The 23,200-nt window shown below is 31.0% G+C and overlaps 1 protein-coding gene and 1 pseudogene across 1 annotated transcript; one reads left to right on the top strand and one right to left on the bottom strand.

The window, feature by feature from the left end:
* The first annotated feature begins 1,648 nt into the window (after positions 1 to 1,648).
* On the top strand, positions 1,649 to 2,242 carry LOC139841040 (17.3 kDa class I heat shock protein-like). Its single transcript, XM_071831275.1, has one exon. The coding sequence runs from the start codon at positions 1,696 to 1,698 to the stop codon at positions 2,152 to 2,154; it is 459 nt and encodes a 152-aa protein (XP_071687376.1). The 5' UTR covers positions 1,649 to 1,695; the 3' UTR covers positions 2,155 to 2,242.
* A 152-nt stretch (positions 2,243 to 2,394) lies between these two features.
* Positions 2,395 to 5,003, bottom strand: LOC139841238 (uncharacterized; annotated as a pseudogene).
* Positions 5,004 to 23,200: the final 18,197 nt, after the last annotated feature.

Here is a 23,200-nt window from a genome sequence, read left to right as displayed (position 1 = left end):
AAATAACTATATTGAAGTTTTTTTGTTAATGTTAAACGATAACAAGTTGATTTAATTCATTCATATTGATTATTCAAAATGATTATCAAACAGCTTATTGTCATTCAGAACTAAATTCATTCATAACCTTTGAATTATTCTGATTATGAATTATTCAGTGCTTAATCATTCAGATTTATCAAACGCACCCTTAGTCCCTTTGATATTTAAGTTGTTTATTTAACCTATATTCGTAACACATTCTACTCATTGCATATAAAACACAATAGGAACCAACTAATTTATATATTTGTCACAATCGGCACATATCCTTACAGGATGTGAAATTAAATGAATGTCACACTAAGATATGAGAAGAAACAAAGACAATTTAAATCAATAGATAGAGAGACCCAACCTAAATTTTTATCTCCGTACACTATGACCCAACATCTTCCAATTCCCACTTCCAGCAAGCATTGAAAGTAACCCATGCTCAGTTTGGTCAGCATGGTGACAATGCTAGTGATCTTAACCATAGGGGTGCACCTGTCGGCTTGTTTGTGTTCCCCCATCATCTCGATCATGTCCAACAAGCATTGAAAGTTCATGGTCAAGTTGTTCCTTCTCAATCCGTGGAAGTCGCAAACGGGTTGGTTAATGAGATGGAATCTGTTAACTCTGATTTGGAAGGTAACTGTCGTATTACTCATTCTGTTGTGAACACAAATTCTGTTTGTCATCGTGGTTTTAAGTGTTTAAATGGTTGTGTGCCTATTGATACTGTGATCGATCCGAGTAATTCTGTTTCATTATTACCGAATGTTACACCAGTTACGGTATTTGGAGGGTCGTCTTCGACCTTGGGGATTGTAACGATTGATAAAGAAACGGAGGTAGTGAACTCGTCGAACGACAAGGGTTCCAAAGATTTCGCTTCCGTCACCCCCAAATTTAATAAATACAGAGGTAGTGAACTTGTCGAACGACAAGGTTCCAATGATTTCACTGCCATTTTAATTAATTCCGATGATGTGTCTAAGAAACCGATTAAAGTTAAGAAGCTAAGAAGAAGACATCCGACTCAGGGTGCCTAGATGAAGAAGTTTACCATTTAGTAAAGGACATTTGATGTCACTTATCCTTTGGTTTGTTCGGATTTTGGTTTTTTCAAATGTAAATGGCTTATAATCGTTAGTTTGATTGGTCACCCTCTATATTTGTTTTTCATTGATTTTTAGCGTATGCTACATAGTTTGTTTGTTTAGGTTTGCGGTTTTGTTGTGAGCTCAAGATAGTAGTTTTTGGTTGTACATTTCTTGCGGCTTCGTTTTTTGATGAAGTCCCAATTAATTATAAAGTTTTAATTTTTTTGAAACAAAAAAAAAAAAAAAAAAAAAAAAAAAAAAATCAAAGACACAATTTCATGAAAGAAAATAAAAATTATGTATCCGTCCACATTGGAGATGACTTTGCAATGGAAGGATCAAGAAGCTTCAATAGTGGATGAAAGGAAGGATCAAGAAGTAAGTTCATCTTTAGTTAATATCTGAATCTATAAGGGACCATCATGAAAGTTCCAGAACATGCCCAGATCATCATATATATATATAAATCCCAACCACATTCCACAAATAATCACGTACCAAAATCATCAAAAGAGCAAATTAATCAAGTTAACTTTTCTCTAGCACAAACCATCTTATTAATCAAACAATGTCAATCGTTCCAAGGTTATTCAGTGGCCGACGAAGCAGCATTTTCGACCCATTTTCTCTCGACATTTGGGATCCATTCAAAGACTTCCAGATTCCATCGTCATCATCCGAAGCATCTGCATTGGTAAACACCCGCGTGGACTGGAAAGAAACGCCCGAAGCTCACGTGTTTAAGGCCGATCTTCCCGGGATTAAAAAAGAAGAGGTCAAAGTTGAAGTTGAAGACGGGAATGTGTTACAAATAAGCGGTGAGAGGAACTTCGAAAAAGAAGATAAGAATGATAAATGGCATCGTGTTGAACGAAGCAGCGGAAAGTTCACAAGGAGGTTTAGGCTGCCGGAGAACACGAAAATGGATCATATCAAAGCGGCTATGGAAAACGGAGTGCTGACAATTACTGTGCCGAAAAACGAAGTTAAAAAACCTGATGTGAAGTCAATTGATATCTCTGGTTAAATAAATCTACCAATTTACACATATCATCAAGTCCATGAGTATCTGAGTGTTTAATATGTGTTTGTGTGATGTCCTTTTGTGTTTTACTTGTCCAGAAAAGTGTTTATTAAGATATAAGCATAACTGGTGTACCTGTTTGCAGCTTCAATTATGAATAAAATTATTGTTAGCTTCTAAAGGTTCTTGGTGTAATTAGTTTGTGGTTATGATAATAATAATAGTTATAAAAAAAGGGGTCAATTAGAATTGTTGATCAGCAATCTTAATGTGTCAAACAACAACCAATCATGTTGTAGGCACAATTAAGCCAGTCATAACAGATACAGTCAAAAAAATATAAAGTTTGTTACTCCTAACGATATAGGGGTCTTCATCTACACGATTTAAAAACTTTAATTGTTTTTGAAATCAGCAATGACTTGGTTAAAGGTGCTGTGAACGTGTTGACATATCAGCATGAGATGTTGGCATGAATCTTTCAATACTTCATTTGCTGGATCACCTTACAAACCAAAAGCATATAGCCATGGTCATAGTCAACCTTCTTGTAATGCACATTCAGGGAACAGAAATTAACAAAAGAAACTCAACACATAACAAATCTCGAATATAACTAGATATATGTACCAGTTGTCTGGACTCTTATGTTTACACGAGCCTCGGAAGGATGAGAGGAATGCTGTAACCGCACACTGAAACTCTTGGACTGCAACCACATATAATTGATACAATCATAAACTAATTAAAGACATTAAAAGAAATTATATGACCTTCAAATAATATAAAAGGGTTAGTCATTTTCGTTCTACTGTCGCCTACAAATTTTCAAAAAGTGTACCAATGTAAACAAAAACTTTCAAAAAGTGTACCAATGTAAACAAAAATAACTTGCTACCGGCTAAACCGGTTAAAAATGATATCAAATCAACACGTGTCGTTCGTGGATTGGATCTTAATTTTATTTATTTATTTTTTTTTTTTAAATTTATCAGGTCAAATTTAGTATTCAACAGGTCAAAAATATAAAATGTTGATATTAGCATATTTTTCGAAAGTTTGTAGGCGACAGTAGGACGGAAATGAGTTTGTGGGCGACATCGGTACATTTGTGTAAGTTTGTAGCATATTTTTGACTTTAACCCAATATAAAAAGGTTGTAACTTGTGCAATTAATGTACATGCCAGATATCTAAAACTGTAACAGATAACAAAGTTTGCAGGCAGAGTGGCGCGATTCGAGTGAACTACCATAATCTAAAGGTGAAAATGCAAGAAGTTGGAAAACATAAACTTACTCTTGGTTAAGAGCAAATCGTAATGAATTCGCCAGTGTATGATCTTCATCAGCTAATGAAAATGTCGAAGCAGGGGCAGATCCAGGATTTTCTATCATTGGGGTCACAAAAGAATGCTCCGAGTAACAAAATTTTAATTGACAAACTATCATTTTACAAGCTTCTTGAAAACATCTATCAACCATTGTAGTTGTAATAGGAATAACAATATATATATATATATATATATATATATATATATATATATATATATATATATATATATATATATATATATATATATATATATATATATATATATATATATATATATCCAATAGACAAAACGATATGAAAAACGTTTTTCAGTTTCAACCTTTAATCTAGCAAGGTCGTCAATCCCTTTAAGTTAGCAAATCTTTCATCTAAATACATAAAATAAAATAAACATGATATAAACTAAAAAACTTAAAACATAAAATTAATAAACTCTTAGATACTTGAGATACTGAATAACGCAATATGATAAAATAATTTTTATACATACACACTTTTTAGTTAACTTCAAAATTAAAGTTTGATGAATTATTTAATGTATATTAATTGACTCTTAAAAAATAACTGCAACTAAGAACTTAAATTATAACGTTGTAAATGTAAATGTACGATTTTGTGCTATATATTACGGAGTAACATGGTATAAAATAAAATACAGTAAATGAGCATCTTAAATAGCACGTGAAACATTTGATTTCAACTATTTGCTATACTCATATTATGGGTTGTAACTAATTGAAACGGGCTTAAACGATACAAACTGTTGGGCTGCCTTTATATTTAATGGGGTCACTTATTAAAGTTCAAAGAATAAACAAGTATATAGACTATTAGACTAGTGGGTTTCTGAAATGTTGAGTGGGGTCACGGCCCCCCCTAAACATACCATACCTCCGCCCCTGTGTCGAAGCTGATTGATCCTGAAATGACCTGTGTTCCATTACCGACCACAAAACTGAAAATGCAGTCTGCAGCAAACTTTGTACTAGTAAAGATGCAATGACAAACAAAATACTACTCTGTATAAAACTTTTCTATCAAGTTGCATACATAAATTATAACTTTAACTTGAATTATATTATAAAATGAAGTACATAGAGTGTGTCGGCACTAAAAACATATGCATTGAATCATAGATAGCATTTGAAAACACAATAATACCCAATCACAGACAAATCAAACCATTAGTTCAAATATTTAAGTAAAAGAGCTGCAGTTTAATAGGGAAACGACACAGTTTCATGTGATCGAGATGTGTATGCAAATATTATACTCGGCAATTGGTTGAAACATTATATCAAACAATAGTAACAAATAAGATACCCGTGAATAAGGACACCTCAATTCATATGAATAACATGGGAAGAACAAGAGATATAATTAAAGAATAACGCTAATTCGATATTACCTTAATCTCTTGAAAGTCTGCAACCCTAATTTTACGTGAGCGATAGTTTTTATTATGATTTTATTTTCTGTGAAATAGAAAATTATACGGAATAAACCCAAAAGTGAATGTATATTCGCAGTTTAAAAAAAAAAAAAAAAAAAAGTGAATGTATAAGACAATAAATTGTTTATCATTGTTTTTTTTTTTTCTTTTCAAAACAACTTTGAACTTTTATAAACTAAGGTCCATTCATCACGCGATAATAGCAAAACAACAATACTAACTCTCTCCTCTGTCTATGCTTGTTTATGGTCTTAAACGAAACTCTTTTCGGTTGCTTCCTTGTCCTTGCTAAACTAGAAAAAACCTCTTACGACACGCATTGCGATATATTGCACAACCGTACCCGAGATATTAGTCGACACGCATTGCGATATATTGCACAACCGTACCCGAGATATTAGTGGTGAATACTCTTGTATACTAGACGTCTCACAGGTTCGCGAGAACATCAAGCCGCAACACATAACAAAGACACTGAACAACTAACAATGACACCAACGAACAAACAACAAAGACGACCGAAGGGACAACAAAACAAACGTAACACCTAAACGAGGTAACAAAGCTAATCTAACAAGTAACAACCTTACAAAACAAACTAACTAAACCAAGAAATTAGGCAACAAGCCAAATGAGCTCGGATTTTTGTCTTAATTTTAAATGTCTAATTTATATTATATTTGTGACGAAAAATCCATTCAGCCCGAGCTTAAACGAGCTCAAGTTCGTATATATTCGAATGATTCTTTAGACCAATTTCAATGGGCCTCATGATGGGGCTTGTGATAACCTTGTCCTCGAGGGTGCCGTTGGCAATGTCATGTGTAACGACCCGTCAAAATCGCTATTGACGCGGCACGTTAATCATTGATTTCACAGTGAGGTTTTGACCTCTATATGATACGTTTTGATAAAATATTGCATTCATTAAAATAAATGACTTTCTAAACATAGAAAGTTATAAACATGTGGGCGAGTGCTTAAGTATAAGCAAATCCCCCAAATACATAAGTCTTTATTTTACAAGTTGACATCACAGTCAATTTATTTATTACACAACGTAGTTTTGTTTCGAATGTAATAAACTTTAAATAAAGCATGAGAGACTCCATGCAGGCAACAAGCACATTACAGCGGAAGCATTCTAAGGACCTGAGAATAAAACATGCTAAAAAGGTCAACACGAATGTTGGTGAGTTATAGTTTTAATTGCTCGAGTCATAGTATATAAAGATGGATCACAAGATTTCATCAAAAGTTTATCAATAGATTCTACGTAACAGAGCACCCTGGTAACTAAACTTAACGCTATAATAATAATTACCCCTGTTGTTTTTAATACACACAAACCAACGTGTCGTAAACTCAAGTAACATACGTCCGTTAAAATGCTAGCGCTCTAGCTCGGACGGGGATGTCAAGCCCTATGGATCCATATACGATTACTCGCGCCCACCAGTCTACATCCTATGTACTGGCAGTTACTAGTTACCAAAGCTAAGGGATTTTCGGTTTAAACTCAGTGTAGAATTAAGTATGTATTCTCAGCCCAAAAATATTTAAAGCGATTAAAAAGGGATCTATAACTCACTGTTCAATATTGAGATTCAATATTGTAGGTAGACGTAACGATAGTGAATGATTGTATGGTTGGCCTTGATTTCACGCACCTTTAAAATAAGACCGAGTTTGTACCAAAACTATTAACAAAAGTTATCGTTCTCGATGTGGCTTTCTTGTACGCTCCCCGTATGCTATTCTCTATAATCTAGTTAGTTTGTGACCTCATGATTTGAGGAGGATTAATAGGACGTACTGATTGACATGGATTTAAGGGTGATATTGAGAGATTAAGATAGATGAGTTAAAGGTTATGAATGAATTATGATTTTGCAATTTAACTGCAAGTTGTGACTACAAAAGCTTATCGTAAAAATATAGTTTTGAAAGTATGGGTTATGAAGTAGTATGTGGGTTTGCATGAATATAAATACTAGATCATTAAAGTCGGTCTAATAAGTTGGTAAAAGATGACGTATAAGCAATAATTCGTGAAAGTCTCCAAATCGCGTTTGAGTACATCTTAATAAGATCAAAGATTTTAATTTAGATCCAAGTTGTGACAACCCGGAAATTTTCAACCAAATTTAAACTTTAATCTTTATATGTTTCCGACACAATAAGCAATATTTGTTAAGTTAAATTTCAAGAATTTTAAACTATGTTCATACATTCATTCAACCTCGACCAAGTTCCAACGATTCACGAACCATTAAACGAATATGATTATATATGTATATGTGTATATATATTATAACTTGAAACGTAAACAAAATATTAGATTAAATACTTTATATGATTGTATCTGTTTCAAAATGTTTATCAATGGAATTAGAAGATAAGATCAAATGATTGAATTATCAGATATATTAAATTATGATTACAAGTCTCTGTTGAAAGGCCCACGTTGATTTGAGAAATCTTTTCATTTTAACAACATTCGGAAAATGGTAAAGTAATTTATAAATAAGAACAAATTGTCAATCATTGAGAACTAGACAAAGGATAGTGGAAGATTGAATCTCATAAAGACTCGATTGATCTATTTAGTTTCAAACGTACAAAAACGTTTTCAGTTTAAAAAGAACTTTATTATTAAAACGTATATAACTTTTATAAATATCTAGAACCACTTTTGACAACTCATTACTTAACTAGTATGATAAAGATAACGATATTTATATTTTATTTTATTAAATATATATAACGATTTAAATTAATATTATATATATTTATACGCGTATAATACGTACATAGTTTTATACTTTTACTATACTTAAACTTTACCTTTACTTTATTTTTACTTTACTTTAACTTTAATAATAATTCACTTTAATAATTCATACTTTAATAATTCATACTTTAATAATTCATACTTTAATAATTCACTTTAATAATTCATACTTTAATAATTCACTTTAATAATTCATACTTTAATAATTCACTTTAATAATTCAAAAATCTATTATAAATAGAATTCAATAGGTTTCATTATTTCATAGAAACTTGAAAATATTTTTCTCTAAACTCTCTCAATCGATTAACATATATATATTTACTCCGTATTATTTCAAGATATTATTAGTATACATAAAATATTACGACGGAGTGCTGTCCGAGTGATTTCGAAATTGTTTTTCGAGTAGGATAGGATTAAGGAAATTATGGGTTATAGCTATGTAGGTGATTGAGTATGGTTCATGGGTATGCTCGTGAGGTCAATATAGTGTTTATCATTTCCGTTGCGTCTACGTACCTTTCCTGCAATATTGAATCTCAATATTGATACGTGAGTACTCATAATTTAACTTTTACATACTAATAGTGTATCCCTGACTAGTGCTCGAGTATTTAGGATTATGCATGCTTGTACTTTTGATATTGCCCTTACACAGGTTAGGTTGAATCTTGAATTAGTTACACTTGCGGTTGAGATAAGGTATAAGATATGCATGTCCTTGGAAAGCTAGCGAAAAATTAAGAACTTTTCCTTTAGATATCGAATGGTTTCGATGAACGGATTAGAAGTTATAATCAATTGAATTTTCGATATTTTTATTAAAAATGATTATTATTATTATCGTCGTTTTTATCGTCGTTCTAGTTTTATCTTATTATTATCATTATTATTATCTTTATCAATAAAAGGGATTTATCATTAAAAATTATTTTTTTTATTACTATCGTTATTATCGTTAAAGTTATAATTAGTATTATTATTATTATTATTATCCAATTATCATTATTATTATTATTATTAGTATTATTATTATTATTAACATTATTAATATATATATATATATATATATATATATATATATATATATATATATATATATATATATATATATATATATATATATATATATATATATATATATATATATATATATATATATATATATATCATTATTTAAAAATGGTTATTGTTATTGTTATTATTATTATTACTATATTATCATTAAGATAATTATTAGTATTATCGTTAATAATATTATAGTAACTATCATTATTAATATTAGTGTAATTAAAACAAATAATTGTAACACCTAAATATTTTGATTACTATTATTATCATTATTATGAACACGATATAAAAGACGATTAAAAGCTATTAAACGAAACGATTAGGAAATAATGAGTAAGAGTATCATGATGAAATTAAAATATTATAAGATATTAATTTAGATAAAATTATCTTTCTTATTATTTTTATCATTACTATTATTATTAAAAGTATCGTTAGTATTAAAACTATCATTTTAACAAAAATTATCATTTTAATAGAAATGTCATTGTTATTATAAAATATCATTATTATTATTATTATAAATAGAATTATTATTTTAAAGATAATATTAAAAATTATCGTAAATATTAAAGTTATCATAATTAGAATTATCGTTTTATCATAATGTCATCTTAGTAATTATAAATATTGATATTTTTATAATAATAATTATTATTACAAAATAATACAACTTTTACTTACTATCATTATAGATATTATTTTATCAAATAAATATGTGATACAAATATATTTTACTACGTGTAATAACTTACTTTAATAATACCTATCATATTATCTTTATGATATTAAATGAACCCTATAAATTTTATTACTTAATATATATAAAAGTATATTTTATTATATAAATTTAATATAAAATTTTATTTATTAATAAATAAATTATATTATTTACTCTAATAAATCTTTTAAAAATATTTAAAAATATAAAACGACGATATTTAAACTATATATTAATCATGTATAGATTTTTGGAAATTATTTTGAGTCAAATTTACTTTTGTTGACTTTTGCATATTAGTCTCGAGCATTAGGATTGTGGTACACTATGACTTGACCTAATTTGTTAGACAAATATTGACCAACATATAAATATATATAATTAATTTAGGTTCGTGAATCCGAGGCCAACCTTGCACTTGTTCAATGACGTTATATGTATTTTTACTACGAAATACAGTATAGTGAGTTTCATTTGATTCCCTTTTTACTCATTACATTTTTGGGCTGAGAATACATGCAAATGCTTTATTAACTGTTTTTACAATATTTATATGCGTGAGTTTCATTACTCCCTTTTTAAATGCTTTTGCAATATATATTTTTGGGACTGAGAATACATGCGCTTTTATAAATGTTTGACGAAATAGACACAAGTAATTGAAACTACATTCTATGGTTGAATTATCGAAATCGAATATGCCCCTTTTTATTAAGTCTGGTAATCTAAGAATTAGGGAACAGACACCCTAATTGACGCGAATCCTAAAGATAGATCTATTGGGCCTAACAAACCCCATCCAAAGTACCGGATGCTTTAGTACTTCAAAATTTATATCATGTCCGAAGGAGGATCCCGGAATGATAGGGGATATTCTTATATGTATCTAGTTAATGTCGGTTACCAGGTGTTCACCATATGAATGATTATTTTTGTCTCTATGCATGGGACGTATATTTATGAGAACTGAAAATGAAATTCTTGTAGTCTATTAAAATGATGGAAATAAATGATTATGATAAACTAATGAACTCACCAACCTTTTGGTTAACACTTTAAAGCATGTTTATTCTCAGGTGTTAAAGAAATCTTTCGCTGTGCATTTGCTCATTTTAAAGATATTACTTGGAGTCTTTCATAGCATATTTCGAAGAACGTTGCATTCGAGTCATTGAGTTCATCAAAGATTATTATTAAATCAATTTATAGTTGGATAGTGGATATTATGAAATGGTATGCATGCCTGTCAATTTTTGATGTAAAGAAAGTTTGTCTTTTAAAAACGAATGCAATGTTTGTAAAATGTATCATATAGAGGTCAAATACCTCGCAATGTAATCAACTATTGTGAATCGTTTATAATATATATGAACGGGTCCTTTCAGTTGGTATCAGAGCGGTGGTCTTAGCGAACCAGGTCTGCATTAGTGTGTCAAACTGATAAGTCGATAGGATGCATTAGTGAGTTTGGACTTCGACCGTGTCTGCATGTCAAAAGTTTTGCTTATCATTTTGTGTCGAAAATTAACTACTTATCATCCTCAGGAAATTACCTGCTTATCATTTTTAGTCTAAGACACATCTTGCTGCATTGATTGCATGAATAGTGTATAGACAAAAATTCATATCTTAGCATATCTGCTAAATCGTATCTTATCGTATCTGTTACTTTAAACTTTGCCTGACATATCCCTCAAAGTCCTCCGTAATCTACGAAATCTTTTGATCTATATATATATATATATATATATATATATATATATATATATATATATATATATATATATATATATATATATATATATATATATATATTCTATGTAATTAGAATACCACCCGTTAGCCAAAATCATTTCATATCGAAAAAAAAAATCCTTTATCCAATCGTACGAAATGGAATTCGTCATCAGTTCAAGTCACTCAGATTCCGAAATGGAATCCCATTCAAGCTCCGAAAGCAGTGTGACCGGAATAGATCAACCAATCAGTCATCACCTATTCTGGATGAATTGGGGATGGGTTCGTAGCCTCCTCAATCATTGGAGACAAGAAGAAGGTGATCCCTTCCATCCACCACATTGCCCTCTTGATGAAGAACCTGAAGCACTTACCGGCGAACCTGTCCGAAACACCATTTTCTCGCTCATTTCCAGAGTATCTCGTCACGATTATATATTACATCAAATTTTAGATTTTATTTATCCGCTCGTCCGAACCGACAATCACCCCGGTGTAATAGAAGAAGTCAACGAGCTTCGCGCTCGGGTAGTGGCTTTGGAGAATATGGTGCAGAGATTACAAACACCAGCAGCAGCATCAGCAGCATAACCAGTACCACCATCATCAACGCCAACAGTACCATTACCACCTCCAACCACAACCGCGTCGTAAACCTCAACTTCACAATCTGTCCCACGAGCATCAACGTCATACGCACCATAGATACCAAGGAGTACCAACAACAATAACTGACGAAGTATTAATTCATAACTTCATTGGAGAAACATTCCGCGGCGATTATGTAATCTCTAAAGTTTTAGAGATTATCTAATCTAGCCCTAACCATAAATCAGTTAAGCGAACCAAAATGATGGAAGGAAGAGTAGAAACCCTGACCAAAATGGTGTGTGATTAACAAGCTAAACTTGCTTTACCAACAACATCAATAGTACCATCAGCGTTACCAGCATCGTCAGTACAGTCAACATCCGAATCAACAACACCGATAACATCACAAACTCCGTCAGTTCAAGAATCACTGTGGACATCATTACGAATCAATAACGTTTATATTGTATCAACGAGTTATGAAGAATTAACTCATTTCCTCTGAAGAAATTATATGTATATTATATATATATATATATATATGTATATATATATATATGTATATATATATGTATATATATATATATATATATGTATATATATATATATATGTATATATATATATATGTATATATATATATATATATATATATATATATATATATATGTATATATTGAAATAAATCTTTCAGTGCTAAGCTATTGTGTGTGAATCTTAACTACTCGGTTAATTCATATTACAAATATGCAATAATGTACGTCCTTCGGCCGCAACTTAACCAGCGTTAACTACAATCTCTGTCGCAATTCAACAAATTCCAATTCATAATAAATCAAGTATATATTTGATTTTACACTTTCATCATCAATGTACCCGAAACTTTTCAGATAACATCATTCGTACTTTGCGAAATTCACAAGAATTCCACGAACCGAACACCATACATCAACAAATAACGAAGTATTGATTCATAATTTCAATGTCATTAAAGAAATACTGCGTAAAAGTTATGTACTTTTTAAAGCCTTTAGGGATTATTCAATTCTAGTTTCAACCGTAAATCAAATGAGTTTAATTTAACATTAACTCATTAAATCTATGTTACATCTGAAGAAAATATACATATATATTTTCATAAAGACTGTAATAAAATTCTTTTGTACAAAATATTAATTGTGAATTTTTTTTAACGAGTAGGTAATACCCGAGAGATATATAAATTCACAATTAATATGTTACATTCTTCGAATCTGATTCAGCAAATCATCCATTATACTCCCTACTTTCACAACAATATACATTCTTTTATAGAAATCAAAACAACCATACTCATTCAAAATTTAATTACATATTCTGATTTTGAAATCTCAAAATTTAACTTGAGATATGATCAAAATCATCACTCTTAGATCCTTACATCTTTCACAAGCTATATTTTGACTTCAAAACTGTGTTAGAACATCAAATGTATGTTAACGATTACAATCTGTGTTCAAACCCTTCAAAAATTTCTGAAGACACTTCGAATGATGAGCAATCGAGATGATGATCCAACCACATGTTACCCACAGTTATGTACCCGAAAAACTCTTGAAACCAAAGTAAAAGTTTAAACAACGTATCCGCGTCAGATTCTTTGGCATTTATTAGCAAAAATAACTTTGCGACTCCTATTCAAAGTAGCCAGTTTTGTCACAGCTCCAGCAAGTCAACTTCGACTTTTCAGTCAGACTAACCTTATTATAACCTTGAGATATACACCATCGTTACCAGGGAACCTTTTACATTCCACCATATTATTAGCAGATGTACCAACAACTTCATTACCCTTTGACTTTAGCCTCTCCAAAAAGTCATCATAATTATTCATTGAAACCCCATCATTTACTCATTCGCATCTTGTAATGAGAATTGCCATACGAATCATTGGGAATTAGCAATCAGTATTTTGAAATCTTGCAGCATGTCTGCGCCAACAGTTATATGTGTATATATAACGTCTATCTTCTGGACTTAATTTGAATGTGAAGTTTCTGAAAAACACTCCGAACTACGAATTGGTTCTCCGAAAATGGAAAAAATGTTGATGAAGCAGCAAAAACTATAAACGACTTTAAATGGTAAAAGCTGGATGATAATGATGAAGTGTGCTGGCAAAGCGCAGAAAAAGAGAAGTTTTGGAACTAAAAAACGAATTGAGCAAAGTAGGAAGGAGGCTGTGGACAAATTACAAAGACTGAACCTGACTTCAAAGGATCCAAATGATTCAGTACCTGCTAAAGTCATTAACGAATACCTTGCTCCTGACTCTAAACCCCTGCGGACAATATTCTTCATCATCCTCTGATATTAGAAATTTTAAAATATCATCATATCTTTCATTATAAATATCCTCCATATTTCTGAAGATATTTTCTTAATTTTTCTTATTTGAAATCATTTACCTCTTCGCGCTATCTGTATTACATCATAAAAGAAACTATTTTAGTTTCTAAATTCTGAAAGATTCAAGTTTAAAATAGGAATATTTTGAAGTAGTGTTGAGAACTGAAGCATGAATTAGTATAATATAATGACACTTGATCAATGTGATTATATTACAGTAAGTCATGCTGAGTTTCTAAATGGAACGTGATGATTCACAGATCATAACATCATCATGTGCCATGTTATACGACTCTTGTATTCTATTTAACCTCTAAAATATCAAGAAAATATTTCTTGATGATTCAGCCTTTTCCAAGGTATTCTAGTAATTTGACAAGTCAAGATCGTGCCATCACAATTTCCTTCCTAGAACATTAACAATGTTCATTCCGAAATTCATATCTGTGAATTCTGGACCATTACAAGCGGTGCTTAATCGCAAGAAGAAGAAACGAAAGGACAAAACTCCGAAATAGAAATTGGGGTATAAATTGCAGCAAATAAAAGAGAGCATTAACTGTGAATGATAATGATTATAGAAGACAGAAGCAGAGACTTTGAAATATAAGGGAACATATAAAGCCCAACGACAAACCAGAAATTATAAACCATATATCGATGCATATAGCAATATAAAGACACAGGAGAACTAGAAACACTATAAACCCAAGAGTATAGTAGAAGTAAATAGATTCTTCCGGCGGTAGATGAAAAAGAAGAATGACCGATATGAAAGTTAGAAGTATATCGAGAATCAGAGTTGGATGGAGCATATTGATGAATACTTTAAAATATGAGTTGAGGGGGAAAGAATAGAAGGTGATGAAACATGACTAGGAACTTAGAAATCAACATATTTAACTCACACAATGGTAGAATAAGTGAATCAAACCCTCTAGTGAATAGGTTAAGTTTTTTTTTTTGATTAATTTAGTTAAACCACAACTAAATCAAGTGTGATTAGATCAACACCTAGAGCTATTATTCACCACCTGGGTGATTTGGACTGAGAGAGAATCGGAGGAGCTCACTAGATCTGAGTGTGTGTAACAAATGAGAGGCTTAACCTAAAATGAAGAACATAAGACTTTATATACCCCTGCTGTTGACTCACCCATACGATTCATTCATCACACGTACGAGTTAGCTTCATCAGCCGTACAGGTGATCACTCACTCGTGTCTTCTCATTTAGGTTGTAATTGTGACTTAGCTCAGCATCAACCGTGCGTATGAGCCTGTCAGCCGTACTAGTGAGGCTTCACTCGTACGTCTGACTAAGTCTAACATAGTCAAACATCTAAATCTTGTTCCTGCAGTTCCTGTAACCACATACAAACACGGATAGGATAATAATGAGCAATCATGGTGGCCTGTAAACTGTTGTACCTGCAATGGACGTGGGTAGATATCTAGGGACTTGCATAAAATGCATCAACAGAAGGTGTGAGTTGTAAGGAAACGAAGGAGGTGAATTTATAAGAAAATCTCCGACAGAATAATTAAAATGGACGATCGCATTTAAAGCGGATCCTAATTCCCTTGATTACCGGAGAGTCAAATCTTATTAAGAAGATTTTCTTCAAATCCCTTGAAATCTGGGAATCAATCATATCTATGTCAAATGATAAGATGAATCTACACTTACTCATTTCACTCTTCTATGTTAGCTTCATTCGTACTCTTCATATAAATGGATTGTTTATCTAAATTATTCGCTGATGATAAAACTCTAATTTTCAGCCCGTATGTATCATGAAAACATACTTATTATCATTCACGATCTTTCCACTTAAATTTCGAGACGAAATTTCTTTAACGGGTAGGTACTGTGACAACCCGGAAATTTCCAACCAAATTTAAACTTTAATCTTTATATGTTTTCGACACAATAAGCAATATTTGTTAAGTTAAATTTCAAGAATTTTAAACTATGTTCATACATTCATTCAACCTCGACCAAGTTCCAACGATTCACGAACCATTAAACGAATATGATTATATATGTATATGTGTATATATTTTATAACTTGAAACATAAACAAAATATTAGATTAAATACTTTATATGATTGTATCTGTTTCAAAATGTTTATCAATGGAATTAGAAGATAAGATCAAATGATTGAATTATCAGATATATTAAATTATGATTACAAGTCTCTGTTGAAAGGCCCACGTTGATTTGAGAAATCTTTCCATTTTAACAATATTCGGAAAATGGTAAAGTAATTTATAAATAAGAACAAATTGTCAATCATTGAGAACTAGACAAAGGATAGTGGAAGATTGAATCTCATAAAGACTCGATTGATCTATTTAGTTTCAAACGTACCAAAACGTTTTCAGTTTAAAAAGAACTTTATTATTAAAACGTATATAACTTTTATAAATATCTAGAACCACTTTTGACAACTCATTACTTAACTAGTATGATAAAGATAACGATATTTATATTTTATTTTATTAAATATATATAACGATTTAAATTAATATTATATATATTTATACGCGTATAATATGTACATAGTTTTATACTTTTACTATACTTAAACTTTACCTTTACTTTATTTTTACTTTAATTTAACTTTAATAATAATTCACTTTAATAATTCATACTTTAATAATTCATACTTTAATAATTCACTTTAATAATTCATACTTTAATAGTTCACTTTAATAATTCATACTTTAATAATTCACTTTAATAATTCATACTTTAATAATTCACTTTAATAATTCAAAAATTTATTATAAATAGAATTCAATAGGTTTCATTATTTCATAGAAACTTGAAAATATTTTTCTCTAAACTCTCTCAATCAATTTACATATATATATATATATTTACTCCGTATTATTTTAAGATATTATTAGTATACATAAAATATTACGACGGAGTGCTGTCCGAGTGATTTCGAAATTGTTTTTCGAGTAGGATAGGATTAAGGAAATTATGGGTTATAGCTATGGAGGTGATTGAGTATGGTTCATGGGTATGCTCGTGAGGTCAATATAGTGTTTATCATTTCCGTTGCATCTACGTACCTTTCCTGCAATATTGAATCTCAATATTGATACGTGAGTACTCATAATTTAACTTTTACATACTAATAGTGTATCCCTGACTAGTGCTCGAGTATTTAGGATTATGCATGCTTGTACTTTTGATATTGCCCTTAGACAGGTTAGGTTGAATCTTGAATTAGTTACACTTGCGGTTGAGATAAGGTATAAGATATGCATGTCCTTGGAAAGCTAGCGAAAAATTAAGAACTTTTCCTTTAGATATCGAATGGTTTCGATGAACGGATTAGAAGTTATAATTGTAGTGACCTGAACTTTTCCATGTTTATATATATATTAAATGAAATTGTTATTTACCTGATTAAGTGTTTCCAACATGTTAAGCAATTAAACTTGTTAAGACTTGATTAATTAAAATAGGTTTCATATAGACAATTGACCACCCAAGTTGACCGGTGATTCACGAACGTTAAAACTTGTAAAAACTATACGATGACATATATATGGTTATATATATAGTTAACATGATTTTATTATAAGTATGTATCTCATTAGGAATTTTAACAATGAGTTATATACATAAAAAAATGAGACTATTAATATAAGAAACTCGAAAACGATATATATAACGATTATCATTATAACAACGTCTTACTAGGTACATATGAATCATATTAAGATATTGATACACTTGGTTAATTATGTTAAATGATAAGTAAATATATTATTAAGTGTATTAACAATGAAATACATATGTAAAAATAAGACTACTAACTTAATGATTTCGAAACGAGACATATATGTAACGATTATCGTTGTAACGACATTTAACTGTATATATATCATACTAAGATATATTATATATCATAATATCATGATAATATAACAATTTAACATCTCATTTGTTATAATAAACAATGGGTTAACAACATTCAACAAGATCGTTAACCTAAAGGTTTCAAAACAACATTTACATGTAACGACTAACGATGACTTAACGACTCAGTTAAAATGTATATACATGTAGTGTTTTAATATGTATTCATACACTTTTGAAAGACTTCAAGACACTTATCAAAATACTTCTACTTAACAAAAATTCTTACAATTACATCCTCGTTCAGTTTCATCAACAATTCTACTCGTATGCACCCGTATTCATACTCGCACAATACACAGCTTTTAGATGTATGTACTATTGGTATATACACTCCAATGATCAGCTCTTAGCAGCCCATGTGAGTCACCTAACACATGTGGGAACCATCATTTGGCAACTAGCATGAAATATCTCATAAAATTACAAAAATATGAGTAATCATTCATGACTTATTTACATGAAAACAAAATTACATATCCTTTATATCTAATCCATACACCAACGACCAAAAACACCTACAAACACTTTCATTCTTCAATTTTCTTCATCTAATTGATCTCTCTCAAGTTCTATCTTCAAGTTCTAAGTGTTCTTCATAAATTCCAAAAGTTCTAGTTTCATAAAATCAAGAATACTTCCAAGATTGCAAGTTTACTTCCAAGTTTTCTAAATCCATTCCAAGTAATCATCCAAGATCAAGAAACCTTTATTATTTACAGTATGTTATCTTTCTAATACAAGGTAATAATCATATTCAAACTTTAATTCAATTTCTATAACTATAACAATCTTATTTCGAGTGGAAATCTTACTTGAAATTGTTTTCGTGTCATGATTCTGCTTCAAGAACTTTCAAGCCATCCAAGGATCCTTTGAAGCTAGATCTATTTTTATCATTTCCAGTAGGTTTATCCAAGGAACTTGAGGTAGTAATGATGTTCATAACATCATTCGATTCATACATATAAAGCTATCTTATTCGAAGGTTTAAACTTGTAATCACTAGAACATAGTTTAGTTAATTCTAAACTTGTTCGCAAACAAAAGTTAATCCTTCTAACTTGACTTTTAAAATCAACTAAACACATGTTCTATATCTATATGATATGCTAACTTAATGATTTAAAACCTGGAGACACGAAAAACACCGTAAAACCGGATTTACGCCGTCGTAGTAACACCGCGGGCTGTTTTGGATTAGTTAATTAAAAACTATGATAAACTTTGATTTAAAAGTTGTTATTCTGGAAAAATGATTTTTATTATGAACATGAAACTATATCCAAAAATTATGGTTAAACTCAAAGTGGAAGTATGTTTTCTAAAATGGTCATCTAGACATCGTTCTTTCGACTGAAATGTCTACCTTTACAAAAATGACTTGTAACTTATTTTTCTGACTATAAACCTATACTTTTTCTGTTTATATTCATAAAATAGAGTTCAATATGAAACTATAGCAATTTGATTCACTCAAAACGGATTTAAAATGAAGAAGTTATGGGTAAAACAAGATTGGATAATTTTTCTCATTTTAGCTACGTGATAATTGGTAACAAATCTATTCCAACCATAACTTAATCAACTTGTATTGTATATTATGTAATCTTGAGATACCATAGACACGTATACAATGTTTTGACCTATCATGTCGACACATCTATATATATTTCGGAACAACCATAAACACTCTATATGTGAATATTGGAGTTAGCTATACAGGGTTGAGGTTGTTTCCAAAATATATATAGTTTGAGTTATGATCAATACTGAGATACGTATACACTGGGCCGTGGATTGATTCAAGATAATATTTATCGATTTATTTCTGTACATCTAACTGTGGACAACTAGTGGTAGGTTACTAACGAGGACAGCTGACTTAATAAACTTAAAACATCAAAATATATAAAAAGTGTTGTAAATATATTTTGAACATACTTTGATATATATGTATATATTGTTATAGGTTCGTGAATCATCCAGTTGCCAAGTCTTACTTCCCGACGAAGTAAAAATATGTGAAAGTGAGTTATAGTCCCACTTTTAAAATCTAATATTTTTGGGATGAGAATACATGCAGGTTTTATAAATGATTTACAAAATAGACACAAGTACGTGAAACTACATTCTATGGTTGAATTATCGAAATCGAATATGCCCCTTTTTATTAAGTCTGGTAATCTAAGAATTAGGGAACAGACACCCTAATTGACGCGAATCCTAAAGATAGATCTATTGGGCCTAACAAACCCCATCCAAAGTACCGGATGCTTTAGTACTTCGAAATTTATATCATATCCGAAGGGTGTCCCGGAATGATGGGGATATTCTTATATATGCATCTTGTTAATGTCGGTTACCAGGTGTTCACCATATGAATGATTTTTATCTCTATGTATGGGATGTGTATTGAAATATGAAATCTTGTGGTCTATTATTATGATTTGATATATATAGGTTAAACCTATAACTCACCAACATTTTTGTTGACGTTTTAAGCATGTTTATTCTCAGGTGATTATTAAGAGCTTCCGCTATCGCATACTTAAATAAGGACGAGATTTGGAGTCCATGCTTGTATGATATTGTGTAAAAACTGCATTCAAGAAACTTATTTTGTTGTAACATATTTGTATTGTAAACCATTATGTAATGGTCGTGTGTAAACAGGATATTTTAGATTATCATTATTTGATAATCTACGTAAAGCTTTTTAAACCTTTATTGATGAAATAAAGGTTATGGTTTGTTTTAAAATGAATGCAGTCTTTGAAAAACGTCTCATATAGAGGTCAAAACCTCGCAACGAAATCAATTAATATGGAACGTTTTTAATCAATAAGAACGGGACATTTCAGTTGGTATCCGAGCGTTGGTCTTAGAGAACCAGAATTTTGCATTAGTGTGTCTTATCGAGTTTGTTAGGATGCATTAGTGAGTCTGGACTTCGACCGTGTTTACTTGAAAAATGATTGCTTAACAAATTTTGTTGGAAACTATATATTTTTAACATGTGAATATTATGTGATATATTAATCTCTTAACGCGTTTGATATTATGTGATAGATGTCTACCTCTAGAACAAGTCCCATTGACTCACCTAATAACAATGAAGAGTCAAATGTAAATTGGAATGATTCGTGGACTGATTCACAAGTTCCCGAAGAGGAACCGGAAGAAGAGTCGGAACCGGAAGAAGAATCGGAACCGGAAGAAGAATCGGAACCGGATGAAGAAATAGAACCGGTGGGGGAAATAATAAAACGGTTAAGTAAAAGAAAATCCTCAACCAACCGACCAAGGTTAATTATGGTCAATGGTGTTTCCGCCAAGGAAGCAAAATATTGGGAGGATTACCAATTCTCCGATGAATCGGATTCCGACGAGAATTCCGATGATGTTATAGAAATTACCCCAACTGAATTTAAAAAGGCAAAAGAAACTAATAAGGGAAAGAGCATAAAAATAGAAAAATCTAATTCCAACCCCGATGAACTTTATATGTATCGTCAACCCCCGAAGTCCTTAAGTTGTAACAATGACCCGGGAACCTCTAAACCACCAGGTTTTTCTAAACCAATGTGGAAAATGACGGCTCGTATTAGGGGAACATCATATATCCCTAGAAACTTGGCAAAACGAACCAAAACCGAAGAAGAAGAAACAAGCGAGTCGGAATAAGATAGTTGTATTCGTGTGGTGTAATATAGGTAATATAGTGTGATTATGCTTTATGATATATGTAAAAATTGCTTGTATTAATAAGTATTTTTTTTTATGAATCTAACTCTTGTCTATTTTACAGTATAAAAACACAAAATGGATAGACAACCCAATATTTTAAGAGACCTACCCGAAGACATGATTGATGAAATCTTGTCTAGAGTCGGTCAGAATTCTTCGGCACAACTATTTAAGGCGAGATCAGTTTGTAAAACATTCGAAGAACGTTCCAAGAATGCCTTGGTTTATAAAATGCTTTCGTTCGAAAGATGGGGGATATCACATTGGGAAATCCATAAGTTACGATGTGTTTACTTTGACGCATATATTGCGGGGAACCCAAATGCTATTTTACGCAATGGGTTAAGAAATTATTTTGACTCAATATATCCGAATATTGGACTTCGTGATTTAGAAAAAGCGGCTAACATGCAACATAAAGAAGCATGTTATGCTTACGGATTAGTAATGTTCGCTTCTCACCAAAGTGAGAACAAGAACATCGGGCTACAACTATTAAAAAAAACGTTCCCACAAGTGACGGAGTCGGTAATTGGGGTAAGAAATGAGGTTTTTAGGTTATTACGAGACTGTTGGTCATTACGTAACCCTCATCCCTTTGACGACGTTACAACACGCTGTCTTATCAACGGCCATAACGGTTATGTTCCACAAGACCAAGGATGGGAAGTAGTCCTAGTAAAACCAGAATGCATGACTTGTTTCAGGACGTATGAATTACGTGTCTTTATTGCCTTTGCTGAACGACTTGTGTACTAGCTAGAATTATCTTCACAACTATCTTGTATCAAAGTTATTGTGTGCCATATTTCATGCTTTATGTAAAATAAGCGGTATCGTAAGTTTGTAAAATATTATATAAAAGTTTGAACGCGAAATATTATTATAATCAGTTTTTCATATAGAATTGTAGTAGTTGAATTGTATATTAGCTACTAAGTATGAACTTAACGGGTAGGTACTACCCGAATTTAAACTTATAAAACGCTAATATGAAGAAAAAGCTTTTATAAATGAGTTCATATTATGCTACGAAATACTATTAACTACTCTTAATATTCTGTATGATTAACTTGTTCCATTTAACTATTTTGAAGGAAATGGCACCGACTACTCGACACACTGTGAATATGAATGAAGAGGAATTTCGTACTTTTCTAGCTTCAAACATAGCCGCAGTACAGGCTGCGCTACATACCAACAATAACCTTGGATCTAGCAGTACAGGAAATCGTGTAGGATGCACCTACAAAGAATTCACTGCC

Source organism: Rutidosis leptorrhynchoides, chromosome 4, assembly GCF_046630445.1.
Source record: "Rutidosis leptorrhynchoides isolate AG116_Rl617_1_P2 chromosome 4, CSIRO_AGI_Rlap_v1, whole genome shotgun sequence".
NCBI lineage: Eukaryota > Viridiplantae > Streptophyta > Magnoliopsida > Asterales > Asteraceae > Rutidosis > Rutidosis leptorrhynchoides.
Note: the sequence above shows the minus strand (reverse complement) of the source record. Positions and strands in the feature narration are given on the sequence as shown.

Excerpts from the sequence above, each read along its gene's own strand:
- LOC139841040 (XM_071831275.1), top strand. The coding sequence starts at position 1,696 with ATGTCAATCGTTCCAAGGTTATTCAGTGGCCGACGAAGCAGCATTTTC.